Source organism: Phalacrocorax carbo, chromosome 8, assembly GCF_963921805.1.
Source record: "Phalacrocorax carbo chromosome 8, bPhaCar2.1, whole genome shotgun sequence".
In the NCBI taxonomy this organism is placed as follows: domain Eukaryota; kingdom Metazoa; phylum Chordata; class Aves; order Suliformes; family Phalacrocoracidae; genus Phalacrocorax; species Phalacrocorax carbo.
This window is the reverse complement of record NC_087520.1, coordinates 25,387,764-25,408,051: the sequence shown is the minus strand read 5'-3', so window position 1 is coordinate 25,408,051 and position 20,288 is coordinate 25,387,764. Positions and strand designations below refer to the sequence as shown.

At 38.4% G+C, this 20,288-nt stretch overlaps 1 protein-coding gene across 3 annotated transcripts in view; it reads right to left on the bottom strand.

The window, feature by feature from the left end:
• Positions 1-2,381: 2,381 nt before the first annotated feature.
• Positions 2,382-20,288, bottom strand: part of CBFB (core-binding factor subunit beta) — a 44,115-nt gene continuing 26,208 nt past the window's right edge. Inside the window, exons 5-7 of one of the 3 annotated variants that reach the window (XM_064459285.1) lie at positions 17,301-17,396; positions 17,037-17,087; positions 2,382-4,647 (exon numbers count right to left, since the gene is read on the bottom strand). In XM_064459285.1, coding sequence (XP_064315355.1) covers positions 17,064-17,087; positions 17,301-17,396 — 120 coding nt within the window. In that variant the 3' untranslated portion in view covers positions 2,382-4,647; positions 17,037-17,063. Of the gene's footprint in view, positions 4,648-17,036; positions 17,088-17,269; positions 17,397-20,288 lie in introns of all 3 variants that reach the window. The other 2 variants (XM_064459284.1, XM_064459283.1) reach the window with 2 other exon arrangements.

The following is a 20,288-nucleotide window of genomic DNA, read 5'->3' as shown; positions in this document are numbered from 1 at the left end:
GCACTGGGAAAACCCATGTCCCTCAAGACACCATCATCAAGTCTAACAGACTGGAAAATACCGAGTTACTCATCAGAAGAGTTGTGGGGAGCAACAAAGACTTAGCAAAACTCTTATCAGCTGTGATAAACTCTGGACTAGGACAAGTAAGCATAAGGCTAAGCAAGAAACATTCCCATTTCCAACTTCTTCCCCTCCTACTGGTTTTTCCATGACCACCCCCCACAGGGTGACAGCAGCGGCCAAGGTGGCACCCAGCTCTTCTGTATTACTTCCCCCCGCCTCAATCCTGAGCTTCAAGAAATGAGCCTGAGGCAATACTGGAAATTCACTTATCTCAACCTGTAATTGAGAAAGCTATTTATTAAAGTTACTTAAACCCTGAGCAGCTCAGAGCTGTGTGGTAGCTGATGAATATGCATGTGCTGGGATTTACATTTTGTGGCAGCGTGAAGACAGGATGTCAGCCAAATGAGTTATGAGAAACATTGCCTATGTAAATGCTCGCTCTGCTGCAACTTCTCGCTGCAATCCTCATCCTCGAAGCCATTTTTGTCATTCTCCTATTTGCATTGGAAATGCAGTAACAAAATAATGTAACTTTATAGAAAGCTGCCCTATTTCTATGCAGAGGATGGATTCATAAATACATCCATAATGGATGTAGAGTCCTGACCTAATGGCAGACAGCAAAAAATATGGAAGTCCACCAAGATCCTATCAGGCCATGCAATTTTGGAGTTCTCAAAAGCCACGCCTCCTCCATTTAACTTCCCAGCCCTTACCTGAACAAGGGCCATCATTAGACAGAACACCGTAGACCTGCAGGAACAAAAAAGCTGCTGTTTTCACCCACAGTTTCATGTTCACCGTTTCCTGCTTTCAAAAGGGGAACCAGGAGCCCACACTAGGACAGCCAGTAGCTGCTGCTTCCTTTAAGGGAGACCAGGAAACCTATCCTTTCAGGTTTTGGAAACTTAAGTGCACTAAACAGTTAATATTCTGGATTGTCTCAAGTTAGGAAAAGGCTGTGTAACTGCAAGAGGTTAAAAAAGCCAGAAGAGACCGTACCTCTCCTGCTCCAGCTGGGCTCCAGGTCACTAGCATCCTTCTCCATTCCAGTAAGTTCCAGCGCTTCCAGAAGTCTTTCACTCCCAAACTGAACACAGCTATCTCTAAGTCACACCAACTGAGGGAAAGGATTGTGACGTTTTAAAAATCCTCCTCTGCCATACATGCCTCATGCACAAAGATTTTTGCGTTCCCTCAGCTATTTATGCACCTCAGAGGCAAACTCCATCTAAGAGGAGTCAGGGGACAAAGTGCCTCTGTCCTTCAGATGCCTCCATCAAGAAAATCGTTTATGAATAAGGTGCTCATGCACCTTGGGTAGAAAAGTGAATCATTACACGAACTTGCAGGTAAACTCACAAGTTACCTAATGACTTTACTAATGCTCTTTAAAGATACCTTCCAAAATGAACTGCTTTGATGGCAGAGCCTACAGCAGCTAACAAAAACACCATCTGCTCCCGGGAACACAGAATCAGCATAATATAGTTTTGTCGGTTATGTCTGTTTGAAAAGCTACCTCCCTTCCAAACTAGAGAGTACCTTCAGAAGCAGCTCAGGTCACAGTCAATGCCATTTTTATTAGGCATTCTCTGATCTGTTTCCAGTCAGATTTTAGAAGTATGAATTTATCCTTTTGCATGTAAAAACTTCCAAAGCAGACTGCAGGTCTCAAGTTATTCAGGCATCAGTTCTCTACGTGATTTCAGTACATAATCATCACTGTCATTTCACACTAGATATTTGAAATTGCACTACCAGAATTTTGGCAGCTTCAGAAGGTTTTCAGGTGTAGCATGTAACATTCATATCTTCCCCACAGTACTTCACCCCATTTCTCCAGTTCGTCAATTTCAACGTGCAAACTACTTTGTTCTCATCCAAAGCAGCATAATTAGCAATATTTAATGGCTGCTATAAAAACATGTCCATGAACAAGCATGCACAACTGCTGTAACACAATGAGATTAAAAGAAGATTTCTTAGGGTTACTTCATTTACGCTTTCAGAGTAAGCAAGGGCATATCAGTTTAAAAAAAAACCGCAAGAGTTTTAGGGCAGCAAAATCCACGTTTTCCCCAACATATGCTCTTATATTAGAAATTTTGAGAGCACCACGGATATCCCCCTGGGCAGTCCCCGAACACGAGGGGTGTTCAGATCAGTTAAGTGACCACTGGATGTCACTATTGCTTTAACCATGGACATAAAAGGCAGCCTTGCGCTGGCAGCAGGTAGGAAAGTTACCCCCGAAATATGTAACGTGTCAGAGCAGACTACCAGGACGTCAGAAACAAATTTACAGCAACTTGTTTTCACTACACAGAAGTTTATTATGAAAGTTAAACATACAACACAAAAAGTAGCAAAAGCAGTCTTGTAGCTTAAGGCAACTCTTACAGGAGATTAATTCAAGAAAGATGATGCAACTTCAGTTTAAATAGAAATTATGAAAAATATCAAATTGCATCAATAACTTAAAATGCACTTTAAAAAGTCTGCACTAACCAGCAGAGGGTAAGGGCTTGTGATCTTAATGCCAGCATTAAGATATTGAAAGCAGCAGAATGCTAAATGATGATAGGGAAAGTTCAGTATTTACACAAAGATAGCAACGTTAATATCCGATAGCATAGTTTCCTGTGTACTCATGGTTTAAAACCACTGTCTGAAACGTTAGGAAAACATTTTAAAATAAATCTTCAGACTATTCCATCAAAAATACACAGATGGCGGAGAAGATCCAAGGCTAGGGATGCGTGCGTGTGTCCCTTAAATAACTCATTGCAGAAACACTTTAGAAAAACTATTTTCTTGGGGGAAGAGCAAGAATACGTGGCCAGAGTGGAAAAAAGTTATCTTTCAGGTGAATCACATTTAAATTGAACTATCAAAATATTTCTATTTGATGTCATTCTCACAGTTTACAGTTATTGACATTTTTAAGTGAATGTGAAATATTCATATTAACATACAAAGATTCTGCTTCACATTGACATCTGCTTACATTTTACAAGACCTCTTTTGCATCGTTTTGCCATCAATAAGGAATGTGATTATCTTAATTACAGAATTTAAGCGAGATCTAACTGTTCTAGCCATACAGAGTTTCTATCTTCAAAATAATTCTTAAAATACTGAAATCAGATCACCTATTTTAAGAAGGTATTTAAGTGACATTTTAATTAATCAGGCTGTACAGGAAGCACCACATTTTGACAAAGCCAAATGACATCACATTTCCCACCAATCTTCCAAATTTTTCATTGCATCCAGTATTGGAACAAGTCCATTCACCATCACCCCAAATAGAACAAGATAAGTCACACAGATTACCTCATCCCAAATCCTACCCTGTTAGAAAATGCAATATATACTGCAACGTAGCCTTAATCTGCATAAGATTTAATAGAAGTCTCCTATGCACAGTATGAGATTTTCTGCACACAACCTCATCTCAACTTTTCACCATTCAGCACAACTTTACAAAAAAGCCTAAGATATAAAATATACTTAAAGCAGCTATCTTAAACATGATTTAATATATATCACCTTGGCAGCTGATCACTTTTGTTCCCAGTTTAGCATGCTGTTGAATCTGACTGTAGAGTTGCAGTATCCCTTTTAAGAACTATTTAAAAAAATCCCTGAATAAAAACAGAAGCCAGCCTGCGACTTCCTATGAGTTTCAGTAAAGTACTTATATACAGGGGTACAATAACCACCCAAACTCAGTTGATACAGAATAAAATCTAAGACAGATACTGGGGCAGAACGCAATAATGCATGAAAATAGGTGTTTTAAGATTTTATCATTTTAAGTGGAACGAACGACTTGTTAGCAGTTAAAAGAATACTGCAACTGTAACGTTTACAAACCCACGAAGTTTGAAAACTGATTCCAACAGCTCTGATTTCTGGGTTTAGCTTGGAAATAATGCAAAATAATGTCAGCAGTTTTAAGAAGGTCTTGCAAATTCAGAAAAGAAAAACTGAAAGATAAGAATGCATATCTAAAATAAAGCAGGAGCACGGTAAGGACAATCAAAATTCCAAAAGCCCATGTTAAAAAAATTAAGCTTGGAATGCATTGGCTTCCAGCAGTTTACAAAAAAACCCAAAACAAAAACAAAGCACAACAACAAAAAAGTTTTAAATCCGTAATATCTTGACCTATTTTTAAGTGACAATTTTTATTACAGTTGAGAAAAATGGTTTTATAGCTGCATACGTTTCCATTTCACTAAAATAGTGCCAACAAAAATAAGTTTGCATAGAAAAACAAAATTTCAAATTGCCACTGGCTACATGCTTGAAATGGGAAATGCAGGTATTGTAACATAAACATAGTGCAAACCATGGCAGTTCGTGGTGATTTTGACTGCCGCAGGTCAGGAAACAGACCATAGTATACCCAGTTATCACAGTTTCTGGTCTTTTATTAAATCCTTTGCCAAGTAGAAGCAACGCACATGTGCAGACCCATGGTACGCCTACTGCTGTGGATTAACGTAGTTTGAGATCGTCGCCACTGCCTAGGTTAGATCCAGGACTAGGGTCTTGTTGTCTTCTTGCCTGCATTAATAAACACATTTACAATCAAAAAATCGACTTAGAAGTTATCAGTTTAGTTAATTTCTTAACTGTATTAAGCACAAGACTAAGACAAACAATTCTAAGGCAGAAACTTTACATTTCAAACAGTAACCAATGAATTAATTTTTAACATCAAAATCATTCTCTTAGCCCCTTAATTCAATAATCCCCCAGAACCACCAGGAAGCTTAGAGGAGGGCTGCAGACCCAGCCATCGGGCACCATCCTCTCTCAGCAGGGGCACAGAGCTCTGGCTCTGACTCTCCATCCAGGCCGGGGCAGGCAAGGCTGGCACTCTCGGGAGGGAGTGCGCGCGCGCACACTTGTGCACACCCAGACTGCCTCGGAGGTCCTTCTGCAGCCAGGCTGGAACGCTTCAACATCACTTTAACAGTCAGCAAGAGACTTCCAGAAGAGTTAGGCAATGTTTTGTGTCTCTTCTTCCAAAACACATTTTCTTTCCTGTGAAACTCTCTTCTGTTAACCTTTTCTGTAAATGCTTTCAGGATCAAGACTTTGGGGAGAAAGGCTGCAACCCAAGATGGCAGAGCATATTACATCATTTCCGAATAAATCTCCCCTCAGTATTCTTATGTGGGAAACATTTACTTTGGCTTTTTCTGGAATAAAGAGGCTTATAATATAACAGACTAGCACAATTTAACCTATAGACTGACACACATTTTAAGAATTCTTAAAAGTGGGAGTTTTACTGCAGCATACATTTGATTTCTTTGGTGCACCTGTGAAGGTAGCAATACTACAAAACAAAGAACTCTGGTACTTACGATTGCACCCCTGCATTTAAGCAACATAAGTTCTCCTTTAAATAGATCATGCTGTTAAACCGTGTGAGTTGATGGCATTTTAAAAAGGAAATTAAGAATGGTCAGTCATAGTAATAGGAGTCACAGTAAGAGACCATGCTCTCTACTTTCTCTACCTGCGCTCTTTGAAAGCAGCCTGCATGTGTACAAATGTTGCAAGTAAATACTTAGAAATATCAATATACTTAAATACTTCAATTCTGGGAATATCTAATATGTGAGCTATTTAAGAGATTTTAGTACTGATACTTTTTTTTTTGGTAACATTTACAGAGTGACTAGCTGGGACCTTAGTCTGTAACTACCCCGTGACCCAAATAGTATCAGGGCCACATTCTCAGCTGGCAGAAGGCATCACTACACAAGCGTTATTCAGTGTACCTCCCTTAGTTGCACTACTTGCAATAACCTGCCACATTCAGCACTTCAGAAAAAGAAAAAAGCTCTCCCAAAAAATGCAAAACAAGTGACCATTTCCCTTCTTTGAAAGGCTTCTCTTATTTTGTTAGAAAAGGCAGGAACAGACTTAATGCAGGCAGCTGAAATATGCAGTTTAAGCAGTTACCCCATTTACACGATCGCACTGAAGGATACACTAAACTCTGACTAACAGCGACACAAGTGCTGCTCTTAGGTGTTCCCTGGGCCCTTCTGAGTCATATTTACCGACACAGAGGAAGCCTTCCCGCCAGTGCGGCGGTTACCCCAGCTCGCCGTGTGCTGCTTGTTCACTCCCATCTCAAACGGCAAGCGAGCAGAGCATGTTGACTCCCAAACCCTCTGGCATATACTGCCAACTCCGTTTTCTCTAATTTAGACTTTTCTTTCTCCATTTGCGTCTTCCTCCCTTATCTACCATTCTTCTTGTCTGCCTAAGTTTATGCACCCAGTGCAATTGGTTAGCTTCACCCAGACAGAGAACTGTTGCTGCCTTCTATTTAAATACTGATTTAAAGCTACCTTTTCCTTTCATGTGCAATGATCCCATTCTGATGCAGAGTTCATTCAATAAATCCTTCTAGTAATCAGCATGTTGCCAGAGAAGACGGTTCTCTCCTGCACTTCATTTAGTGGTAGCATTGCCATTATTGTTTTGGAAACACCCTCCCTATTTTAAACATTGCAATTGCTACCTACTACATTTATTTATCCAGTACTGTTACCGGCTGCATTTTAGATATTTAGGGGTGAGATGATCTTGCTCTGTTCTTATCTGCACTGGTCACACTCTGACTGAAGGAAACAATCTGCTTTTCCCACCTGCAGAACAACTCTGAACACGACAATCGGCATCACTACTGGTGCACAAACCCACAGATTTCTCCGTAATCTTTCTGAGGAATCGCATTAAAACAAACAGCTGTAATCATGCTGCTGAAGATTTCAAGTGTTAAAGGGCGTATTCCTTTCAGCCCCTGAACCAACTTTTGCAAACTGCCGTCTTTGTAGAGACGCAGAATATTGGGAGATGACATTTAATTGAGATTTTCACATTATTTCCAAAAGCTAAATCATTCAGCTTTGACTATCAAGATCACTGTGGAAAGTTAATGAGGAAAAGTCTGTGCTTTTTTTTTTTTCCTTCAACAGAAAAGTAAACTGTGCTGCAAAGATCTTAATACAAAAAATGCTTGTTCAACAAGTCTAAATAGATACTTCTACATTAACTTGAGTTGTACTAAGATTAACAAACAGTTCTACTTTGCATACTTTTATTAAACAGACTGGAACAAGATTTCTCCTGGTTTTAACTGCTGCCTCTTTCTTCTAAAAGAAAACAAAGGCATGCACTGTCTTTAAGAATTACCAAAAATCTTACTTATACCAATCTAGTTACCAATTCTGTACGCAATAAACATTTTTTATACTTAACTAGAAAAAATTAGCAAGTTAATTGCCACTATACTACTGCTCTAAAAGCAACAGTTTCTTCTTCAGAAAACAAATCGTATGCACAGCAATTTTATTGTCAAATTTCAGTGAAGACTCCAAGGTATGGGCATATGGTTGCATTTACGCTTCGCCTAAAGTGGCCTTTTCTTTCAAAACATATCAAAGAATTCACATGATTCATGACCTCATTGCTACTTGTAGAGTTTGCAGAAGCCACTACTGAACAACTACCAGATTTGCCCTTTCAAGTGATATGCAAAAGGCATGACAAATTACCCTCAAACGTGCTGAAAGCAGTCATTACAATATTTTACACTAGTATATGTGGATAAAGGTGTAATTTTGCATTTCAGTAAGTGGGGATTTACACAAGCAACTGCAACATGTTGGAATGACAGCTCTGTCTCAGACACCCTTCTTTTACTTGTGCTATACTACTATGCAATACGTACACGTGAAACGCTTATTCTATCAGTCACCATCCTGCCAAGGCACACATGCACAGTATGTAACAACTACAACTGTGCTTTACGTGCTATAAAAAGTAAAAGCATCATATCCATTTGTATCTAAAAAATAAAAAGTACTTGTAAAAGAAGAAACCATCTTGTATGTAGACAGCAAGTACACTGTAGAGCATCAGGCACTGGGTGATATTTCTGTCCAGACAATGGGCAAAATACAACTTTCATAAGAAATGCCACAAGATCCTTAAACACTCACTTGCAGGAGGAGTGTGACTACCAGGATGGTAGTACCTGGTAGTTCTCCTCAGCCTATTATAGGAAGCTGAGAGTTCCCTTTTAGAGATTTAAAAATGGCATTTCCAAATTCTCTCAATTTGGGGTCTCATACTCTCAGCATAGCTAATCAATCCTTTGAATTGTAGTATTTGCTGTAATTTTTGAAATGCATACCTTAGAGCACCATGCAGAAGCATCAGAACAACTGCCAGTGAATAATGAGCTCCGCTTGTCAAAGAGACTTGCTTCAATTAAGAAAGATGCATCTATCTTTGCCATTGGGAAATGCAATATTCTGCCATGAGTCATACATAATGAGTCATGAGAAAACAGCAGTTATTCATCTCATCTCAGCATATTTAATTTTTCAGTTAAATGATGGTTCTAAGTTTGAAGGAGCACTACTTGCAGTGTTACACATCTATTTAGTGAAAGGATCACAAATATTTGCTTGCAAGAAAAACTTGTAAAGAGCACACAGATGCCACCAGAGTTGTAATTTTCTTAAAAATTAATGTATTTTAACCAACACTGCCAGTTTCTTTCCAAATATGCTGAAATTGAATAGTTAATGTGATGGACACATAGGGAGTTTCAATAGCCAAAAATACTTTGCACTCAGCTTTCAGCACACGAAGCCATGCAAATCTTCTGCAATACAGAAGGAATTATAACTGGCCGCAAGCCAGTTAAAAACTCTAACACTGGAGACGATACGATGACCAACTGAAAGAACTGCAGAAACATATGTGAAAAAACATTTCAAAGCCTCCTTTAACATGCTATTCTAGATTTATTTGCACTGAATTCATAATGCCGATACCATAGGGGTAATAACATACTAACAAACGAGAGCAAAGTTAGTAACAAAATCATTTTGATTTGAGGGTAAGCAAATGCAAAAAGTATCCCCTGCAATACTCTCATACCTAGTCTCTCTTCAACCCTTAATTATCTCTGAGCTTTTCCCAAGCCTAAATACAGGCTAAGTAGTATGGGCTAAAAGTCGTATCAAGAGAACGATACAGTAATATCTCTATTATATTAATTTTCTTCTAAATAAATTAGCTTGAAGTCAAATCATTAACTTAGAATTGTGACTCTTTTGGACAAGGATCATGCTGGAGCGTTTACATCCATTATTGGGGCACTTAAGTAAAACAGATCTAAGAATAATAGCAATGAAGGAAGGTGGCACACAAGCAGTTCCTCTAGCAGCCAAGACCCTCAGACACCATCTGCCTCCTCCAGCCACTCGATACCGACCCATAGTGCAGTTGATTATGCTTTCAAAAATTGCCAACAAAACTCCTTAAGCTGGCTTTGAGAAAGCATCTGTAACTACCCCCTTCCTGTGTGTGTTCAGAGGCCACCGACATACCTACGGAAACCACCTCCTTTTACCACAAGTTCATCAGGAAAAGATAATGCAGTCCCACCGTGTGGTTTACACAATAGCTCTGAGAAAGCAGAACTGGGAAAGTGGGAGGCAAATTTGGTAGGGATGGACAGGGTTGCCATGAAAATGGCCCTTCCTTTCAATGAATCACTTGAAAAACAACAACACAACCCCACCAAAACAAACAGAAAAACCCAGCAGACAAAATTGGGACCTCTGAATACCAGGCAGTGAAGTCAAAACAATATGCACTCCATATATATAACTTGGGACACTGGTGAGGAGGAGGGAAAGAGGAGGGAGATAATTTGAGGAAGGGCTGTCACAAAGAGTAGCCAAAATAAAGTCTCTCCATGGACAACTCCACTGCAATTCTTTAATTGCATTCTGGCAACTCCATACTGCTGAAAGAGACAGAGCAGATGCATTATGTGCCTTGGCATCTGTCATCTATAATTTACTAAATAAGTGAAAAATCAGGCTGTGTTATGAAAAGCTAAACAGTGAACATTTGGATTCTCTTAGAAGGACTGTCAACCTCCTGAAAAGGATTAAAAAAACCCCAACCCCTGAGAACACATTGCAGATACTTTTCTAAAAAGCATACAACCACATGACAAAAAAACCACCCCTAAATAAAAAAAACAAAACCAACCTGAAATAATGAGAGCAATACTCAGAAAAATGACCAGTTACAGGCAAGCACATCTCCACATTAGTCCTGCTAACTGAGGCAGACCCACATCAAGAAAAGCAACAAACTGAAAGCTCTTCTCTGAGCTGCTAGTTAATAACAGACTCTCCAGTAGAGATCTGAACATGGTTAAAATGCCGGACATGCCTCCACTTCAATTACCCTTACTCAATAGAAGAGTAGGGGCAGAGGAACTCACCCTTCCCAGAATGGAAGTCAGCAAAACTGGGCCACTACCACATAGTGAGAATGACAGCTTATATACGATAGAACTTCTTTGGTCACACTTACAGCCTGGTGAAGCAGCCCGTATGCTTCCAGGTCTCTGGGGGCCTTGAAAAGAGACTCTCCCTCTCAATCTTTGCTTCTCAGAACAACTTCAGTTGTAGCAAAGGGACTCCATCATCACTACATATTGCATCTATAAGCCACTGGCAGTCAGCTGGGGATTTGATTTTTACCACATTCCTAGTAGGTGTAGCTGTCAGCATGAGACTGTAGCCTAGGTCCAGTCTCTGGAGTTGCTTTGATTGCTGGCTGTGACATCCATTTTGCAATCACCTCTCCTTTTCACTTGAACCTGGGAAGAAGTAGCCTTTATCTTTCTTAATTATAATGTCAAATACCAATTAAATTATGCAAACAATGGACAACAATCTCAAATTTGGTTGAAGATCTGCATGTTAGGCTAAAGTCCTTGTAGAACAATTAATGTTACGAACTCTATACCCGATGCTCTTTTTTATTCCTACATCCAATTTCATTGCCTTTTAAGCTCACTAAAAGTCAAAATAAACAATTTCCTTGACAAAGGCCATAGATAAAAATAGTTCAGCACCTACCTCCATCAAGATTTTATTTCAAGCTTCCAATGATCTACTTCCTAGAAACAGGATACTGTCTACTAAAAACGCACATCAATTGTGTTATTGCTGAGTTTGCTCTCCCAGCACCAGCCACTTGAGAGCTACAGAGCACGACCAGACCAAGTAGCATAATTTGCTTATCAATCCTGGTGCACTCTCTCGCCTGAGATCTTTGCAACGACTGTATCTTTGCTCATAAGCTATCATAAAGCTACGGACTCTGGTACACCACATCGGTAACTGGACTGAAGCGCAGCAAGCCAAGAAAGGAAAAAGCATGGCAAGAGTATCTCTCTGAAGAGCTTTAAGTATGGACTAAAATATCTTTTTTCCTTTTTATGAAAACTTTTTTTGAGCAGATGGGGGAGTGAGCTTGAAATGCTCCCTTTTAGAAAGTATTGTTTGAAGGCAGGTATAAAGGTTATTAATTTATAATTAATATTGATTACCCCCAGACAGTATTCCTCTCTTGCTCAGCCCCTTTCTAACCTTCATTGACTGAAAGAAGATGCTTGTATTACAGTATTCCCTGATTTGCAAGATTGATCTCCTCTGTACTACAGTCAGCATTGATTCAGTACAGCACAAATTGTTTTTCTGATATATGCATTCCATAGCACTTTTGCACAAATACCAGCTATTTAAAATTCTTGTGAAACAACCTAGTCAGAACATTACTGGCCTCTTTGTACTGTACTTGCATTTAGAACCTTTTGAAGCAACACATTCACACACATACTTTAATGCTAATGCTTTTTTTCTAAAAATGTTGTGTATACATAATTTCTTTATATTAAGGATGAATACATGTGCTCATATACACACATGCAAACATATACCAAGTCTGAACTACCCACTGCATATGAAGAATTAACAGTTTGGGTTGCTTTCACATCCAAAAAGCTGTATTAAAAGGTTGTACTATTTTTACATCATTGTCAGTTTGGAGAGCACATACAGTAAGTAGTAATTAAATTCATTCCAGATTAATTTTTGATGAAAACACCCCTTAAAAGTCAGAGTTGCCAACACACACACACCTTACTAGAATATTGTATTTTCTTCTGAAGCAAGTTATACTTGACAAGAATACTTATTAGTTAGAGCATTTATTTACACTAGAAGTTTAATCTTACATTCCTTTTTTTAAAGAAATGGGAATAACTTCAGTGTCTAGCACTTGGAAGAACAGGAAAGTTAATCCTACTACTTGATTTTGTTTCAACTGTAAACTGTTTACATTTCTGTAGCAAAACTCTGCTTTCCAAGAGCTCACAATTTCAGCACAATTAAATGAAATACATCTCTCCCATTTCAACTCATAATTCCCCCAAAACCAGCAAAAATGTGTAGAATCCTAGGGCAGGACTGAGTATTTAAAATTTAAGTTTTTACTCCAGTAATTTTTTAAAGGGTGGGGTTTTCTGGTGCTTTGTATTGAGCGGGATTTCTAATGGAAGAAATAAAAGTTTCAAAACAGGGTTTCTTTTTCAGCCAAATGAAAGTTTTTAAAATGGGAATTTCATGCAGTTTCCTAAAATGGCTCTGCTTAGCCATTAATGTAATTTATATTTAGCACAAGACCACAAACAGACAGATTGCGAGACTAGACCGTTTCAGGGAAGAACAAACCACTGCCTCTTTACTCACAGCACTGCTAAAATAACAAGCGTGGCAGTAACATAGGAAATGAACACAATAGAAAAATATGACATTTCAGAAACGCTGGTTGTACAAGTTGCATTGAAAAACTGAGAAAAGATCCAACCCACCCTTAGGTAAAGCAATCAGTGGAGCACCCTTAGCTAAGCTCAAGAGTAACAGAGTAGGAAAAACTGCACACTCAAATACATAATTTAAGTTTTGACAGTAATATTCTGCCTACACAGAACAAACTTTCAGAAAAACTATCTGCACAGAGCAACACAAAGGTAGTATCTTCTCTTGATCCATCCCCTCGCTGAAAATCCACTGCTTTGTCCCTTCTGCTCCAGAGAAGAGCTGTCAGGAGGCACCTGCTCACTGCTTTTCTGGACTGAATACAGGCTGTTTCTTTCAACGTATTCACCAACTGGGGGCTGTTTAAATCTCTCAGAGTAATTCTGGACAGTGTAATGCATTTTGCATCATGCTACTACAGCCAGAACAGAAGAGTCTATGGAAGATTCAAGCACGTCTAGACAGCAACTTCATGGTAATTTCTGCAGAACACTTCTTATCCTGACACCAAACTCTGGTCATTCATACTGAAACCATACCCAACAGAAGAAATCACTAGTATTGACTGTCAACCAAGACACAAGGGTATAAAGAGATAATCAGAATTAAGCATCTGCCTCACTGCTCTCTCTTCAGTCTCCTCACTCTCTTCGATTAGTCTGGCAAAGGGAAATGCAAATACTTCAGGTTCATATACCTGTTCAATGGCATCGTTTCCAGAACACAGCCGTGAAGTAATGGCCTTGGACCAAGTTCCCCATGGTTACAGCACTTGCCCATGGAAAGTGAACTTTGACTGGTATGAAGTCATTAAATAGTCCAAGTTTGCCAGGTAGCTCAGTGTTCCTGAACTTCTGAAGCTTCATACAATCATTTATTTTTACAATAGTCTTTAACTGGGGATAAGGTCTTTCTTCATGTGTATCATTAAACATGTCTCAGCACTCAATGTTTTTGTAAAAGTAAAAACCATTGGGCTACATTAATTTTGAAGGCAGTAATTAAAAACATTCACTGCCATCAAAAGCATCTTTAAAACAAAAGAACCTTGAACAGAGGCAGGCTTTGTGGTATCTGATGTGACCTAGCTACGTAAGCTCACAGAAAAAAACCTAAAGCATCTTGTATTCAAAACTGAAACTATGTTAAAAATATAACAGAACACAGGTCAACTCAGCACTTAAAAACTTCAGTGACAATTCCTAAATCCACTCACACCCTATTTACATCAGAGGAGTGCTGTAATTGCACAAAAATATGATAACTTCTGGAAATTCAAGCACAACCTATGAACCACTACTGACTCTGCCCTCAGATACAAGGAATATGTTCATTAAAATGAAGATCTGTTGTGCTAATGAAGTCATCAATGGAAGGGATACTATGTGACGAAAGGAAGGCAAACAAACCTGAGGGGTTTTTTTGTTTTTGTTTTTGGTTTTTTTTTTAATTGGTTGGTTGGGGTTTTTTAGGATACTTAAAAATGAAAGTTAGTATAACAATTATTCTTAAATTGTTACTGCACTTGTTTTTTCTGCCCTTCAAAGTATCACTATTCTCATATCGAACTGCCACATATAAGCCATTTTAACTGCGTCAACAACATTCACTGATCACTTCTAAGCAAGGATATACCACTTTGTTTTGAAAGTCTACAGAGAGACTTAGAATAGGGAATCTTTTCTACACAGAAAACTGTATAAATAGAGAACTGAACCTGATCATTTTCATATGCTGCCAGGCTTTGGACGGATAAATGTTTCCAAAGAGCTGGCGCCTCTGTTTTGGGTAGAAGTGGGTGGAATATTGCAGGATTCCCCTTCCCCCCCGCCCACTGAAGCAGAATCTGGTCTCTATTAAAGGCATTTCAGTTGTAATTCTACTGTCTGAACTATCCTGATTTTATAGTGTTGCAATTCCTAAAACAACCATTAGCACTGATGAGATCCTGTTCCAGGTCTGGCAATTCCAAGCCCTACTGTCCATGTCAAGCTTAGTAGAAAAGAAAAAATTAGAATTTTAGTAATCATGAGGGTGATAGATATCATATTAAAAAGGTTATGCTGAGGAGATCTTAATCTGTGTGTAGCGTAACATACAAAAAATATTCTCAGCACAATTAGAATCCACCTTTTCTAGCTGCCCTATAAAAACCTTCAAGGACCATCTCTGTAGTGCAACCAAAGACCTATTGACCTATTGAAATTACACAAACAGTACACAATAAAGTTTGGACTAATGCTTTTATAGCTGTCAGCACTGCAACTGTCGCATTCCCAAGCTGGGTATGTGAGCATTAGAAAATTCCATACAGGCCATAAACACAGAAAACATGGGAGTGCACATTGATGCATTACTTTCTATTGAGAATTCTATATGATGACCACGAGCACCTTATGTAAATGCTTACTGATTAAAGTTCATGTGAGTCTGCCTGAATGCTGCATTAGAATACAACTGAAATAAAAATCAGGTAAACAATGGTTTGGAGAACTGATTCCTACAACAATTAATTCAAGCAAAGGTCTCTGTTATACATATTAAACATGGAGAATAAAATAAAAAAGGTATGCATAACAAAATGTATTACAATTATTAAAAAGCTGTATTTGATATAATGTGAGTTTGAAGTACCTTTAACAATGTTTTTCATTCTGCTTAAGCATATTTCAAGTCAGTGATTTTTCCTTTTCTTCCTTTCTGTAGGCCATCTATGCCAGTACTTTAGAGCCAGGACAATGACTATTCTTGTTTTTTTAAGAGAAAATGGGTACTAGCAGCTAATAAGGACATAATTTAATAACAACTGCCTGCTGTCTTTATTAGAAGTGAAAGTCTTTTCAGTAGTTATTGAACCCAGCTCCTACAGCTGGCCAGGGATGTTGCTTTTTGTGTCTCAGGGTCACAAGTTTTGATGTCTGTCATGAAGCCCCAGATGCTCAATATTACCTCAATCTCACTGTTAATTGAAAGAGTTTTTGCACATCCTAGCTGCAAATAAGTGTTTTCTATGCATAGAGAAAAGGATAAGTTTCAGAACACCAGAATTTATTTCAGAAAGCCTCATTCTTCTTTAACCTTCAACATTCAGTAAACACATGGCTGCTTCTCTGTAGTAATAGGAATGGGGGAAAAGGGCAGAGTAAAGGAAAATAAATCAAGAAAAGCTTGAAGTAAACTGAGGTCAAGGACATAAGGCCAGGCTTAAAGTTCCTACTGTGTTGTTAAAATTAAGGCAGGATGCCACAGGTCTTCACGAACAGCTTTAAGTTAATTCTACCTTCCTTTTGAACTGAACTTACAAGAAGATTCCAGCTATGCTGTGACAGAGACAGAATGATTCAGGTAATCTAGCTGCTGTTCCAACGATCCAGTGGCAGCAAGCAAAATCCCTTGAGGCAAGGGATTTTACCTTTGCTGCAGCTGACATCTGACCTGGCTACATCAGCATTTGCAAGGAGATGCACACCAGCCATCCCTTCAAAGTGAGAGATATTATATTCTGCATCTGCTTTTTGCCTCTCATTCTCAGTGTCTTCCATTTGTACCTGGAAAGGAAGAAAGTCTAACCATCTCAATTATCAGTAAGGATGCCAGAAGAAAAGTAGCTTAGCAGTAACAATCACATTTTCTAAAAACCTGAGAAGCAGCAGACTGATCACATTTGATTATAGTAAAGTCAGGCTGTACTGATGAAGCAGGAAGTAGTGAACAGTAAGGGAAAGAAATTCAAAGTGCTTCTGTTTTCTCCCCATTCTCTGCCTGACCTACAGCCTCCCTTAATTTGCCAACTCTCCTTACGTATTACTCATCCTCTCACAGCTCTTGCCTTTCTGACATCTCAGAGCAGCTGGTTTCCATTCCCTTTTCTGGCTCCTTTTCGCTTGATCCCAGTAATTTCTGCTTTCATCAAGAAAGAACAAGATTCAAGACTGTGGGGCCCTAAAGAAGCAAAGACCAAGACAGGGGGACCTACACTAGTGAAATAGAGGAGTAAGACTCCCTGCTAGTAAGAAAAAGGTGAGAGGACAATAAAACTAGCCTGTACAAGAAAGCAAGCTGTAGCATCTGATTCAGTTCACTGGCAATGTTTCCCACAACACAGTATAGCAAGCTACAAAGTTTGTGCCTGCAACTCCTGAAGCCTTTCCTGTATTCATAAGAAATGCATGGGGCAAAAGATCCCTCCCTCTGCTATTAAAGTATCCTTTCAGAGAGATACATCACCTCTGTGAACAAATGTATCCTCACAGCTTAAGTACCCACAGAAAACGCCATCTACAGAAAGGAATAAAGGATAAAATCAGAGAATTCTTATGAAAACTTCAAAAACTTGAAATTCATTTTAAATAATGCATTTTGCAATTTTTATAAGCAACATCGAACAGCAAACAGAAAATAAACATCACACAAACAGACAAATAAATGGAAATAATCTAAAGTTTTGGGAGAGTACTAACCAGTTACTGACAGCAGCTGTGAAACCCTCACCTCCATTTCCTCCCGATGAGACCTGTCTCTATCCTCGAATTCACGAGTTCTTCGCCGAGCTTCTTCAAAGGCTTGTTGTGCCAATGCATCCTCCTGCTACCAAACCAGATGACAGAGTGACACAAAAGGCTACCCTCATTTCTACCAGATCACATTTCTTTTGAATATTAGGGAACACTCAGCAGCAAAGACAAGTATGTCCTACAGAATCTACTAGAATAGATGAGTTCCAGCAAATGCCAATAAACGTTAGTGAAATAATACTCACCTTCATCAATGCAGTAGAGATAACCAAAGCTGCAACACAGCTACTACTAAACCACATTTTCAAAGGAGAACTGCTTTTCAAAAGTAGTTTAAAAAGGTGCTGGTTTTAAAAACCTAGGAATTCTCAGAAGTTACATGAAAGAGGCAATACATTTTATTCTCCTTATAGAAGTCATTTTGAAGAACAGCATTCACAGGTATATCTAGGTAGAGTTCACTACCATCATTATATAAATAATGGTAGTTATCACTGAAAGACATAGTCATTAAAAATAGTATTAAGTTACAAACTAAATAAATCCTCCATTTTATCCAAAGCTGCTAAAGGTGCGTCGGTGTGAACATTCCTAATCCTTAGGCATAATTTAAATAATTTAAATTTAGATGCATAAGAAAGTGCAAAGCAGAAGTTATTCCTCCACTAATGTGTACACATTTACATCCAATGCAGAAGAAACCTGCAGGTTTGCAACAGACCAATTGTTTATTTCATTTTCAGCAGTGGCTTATGCACAGGAATAGATTTAATAAACACTCAAAAATTTCTTTGAATAATATTTTTTTAGAAAAGGTTTTAAATAAAGTGTTACTAATATATAAGCCATTATTAATTGGGTTACAAATTATTTCTCTTCAAGAGACCTTTTAGCACATATTTTGCTCAGAATGAAAACAGATGGCTCTGTTCCCAACCAGACTCTTAAAACACTCAGAATGGAGAAGTCTAAAGAGGTTCTACAAAACAAAGGGATAAACTGTATTGCTTCTCCCCTGTAACTCCTCAGCTATAATTACTAACTCTGCTTATGATTCCCACATACACACAAATGTTATTTTCAGGTTCATAGATTTGAAAAAGAAACCCTAACCTTGACCGTTAGAGGACAAAAACATGTTGAGAACCCAACTAAATTTTAATATACCATGGGATTAAGTGCATAAATCTTTTAATTTAAGGCATCTCTAGTCTGAGAGAATGTTAAATGGCTTTTTTTGCCATCGGCACAATTGTGCAACCTGAAGCTACTTTGTGAAATGATGTGAATGAGTGCCCCTCGTGGCCTAACACAGTTAAATACAAACATCTGTCAGTAACTCCCCATAGCTAAGTCCCCAGAAAGCTATATTGAAAGGCAATGTTTAAAGCTGCCAGTAAGATAACATTTTAACACTACCTACTATTTTTAAAAGTAGAATTTGGCCCTTTATAGCTATCTTAATGTTCATGCAATGCACAGCAGCCAAGGTCAGACAGTGGAAAGTAAATTTGTTCTTAATAATGCAGAAGGATAGAGATAATAGATACGTTTGTTTCCCAGATGACTGCAGAAAAGCTACTTTATTCCTAATTTACAAAAGCTATGTATGTCTTTATTACCCTTTTTTTCCCCCCAAGACTTAAATGAAAGCAGACTTTTTTTATGAAAGATTTTTGCATTTTACCATCATTTAAAGTGGTCATGAAATAAAAGACTGACATATAGCCTAAGCCAGAATATTTTGAAGAGATGGTCACAACCAAAAGAAGCTAAATTAGAAATTCATAGGAGAAGAATCAGTATGTTGACATCCAGACTGAACAAATGTTGACAGCTGAAACACCGGTTTAGTGATGTCTGAGAAAGGGGAGGGGGGGAGAATCATCAGAACATATTTAAGTAAAAAAAAATTCTGCTTTGCTCCTGGTGATGTGTTGCAACAGAAATTAACACACATCTCAGGATCTCGTACAACAGGAGTTTAACAAGCTTTTTGTCAAATGTCAGTCAAATCTAGTAATTAGTCTAGCAAATTCAGCTTTGCGAAACTCAATCATTTATCCATCTTAGTTTTAGTCAATAAAAATGCTCCTGTTATGAGTCTAGTAAGAAAAAGAAGAATAAGCAGAACAACCATAACAACATGAGAACAGAATAAAACAAACCCCCCAGCCCAGAAAAACAAAATACCAAAAGAGAAGCTTAAACACACCCACACCCATACACATACACCCCCCCAGCCCGTTAGGAAAAGACTGTGAGGACAACCATTTATAACTACCAAATCTATGTAGCAAGAATGGTCCATTACAAAATACATACAGAAGTACTGAAGACAGAAACAGTCTTTTAATGACACTCAAGATAATTATCAAATCCAGGGCAATTTCAGCCCCAAATGGGGAAGATATTCAAGCATGTATGTAGAGCTTTGCATGTCAGTCCACTGAAGTCTGAACAAGCAGCTGAATCAGGGCCTCCAGTAAGACTGCTTAGTAGTAAGACATGAATAAACTGTGAATTAAATAGAAAGAACACTAGCTTAAAAGTTACAATTAAAGTACTTTATTATTATGCATGTCATTTTTCTTCCTAAAATATTTTTTGACCTGGTGAAGGATAGTATCATTTCCAAAGCGTGGCAGCAAATAAAAATTTTATCCGATCCCAGGACTAGTAAGAAGTGGTAAGAGACAGGAAAATCCAAGAGCATTCATTACCTTTGTATAAGGGAAGCCTTCCAGAAAATGGGAGTAAGGGTTTTTGCACACACACGTATGCAGGTGTGTGGGAATGCCAATAGGGCCTCTTCTTACAATACAGTAGGTACCACAGGCACAGCACTGCACAGTACGAGGCTCTCAAACCCATTCTGACCTCAGTGTTATTTTGGGATCAGTGTCAGCAGTTAGGTCATTTGCCACTAGCAATATTCAAAGTTTTAAAAAAGGAAGCAAAATGA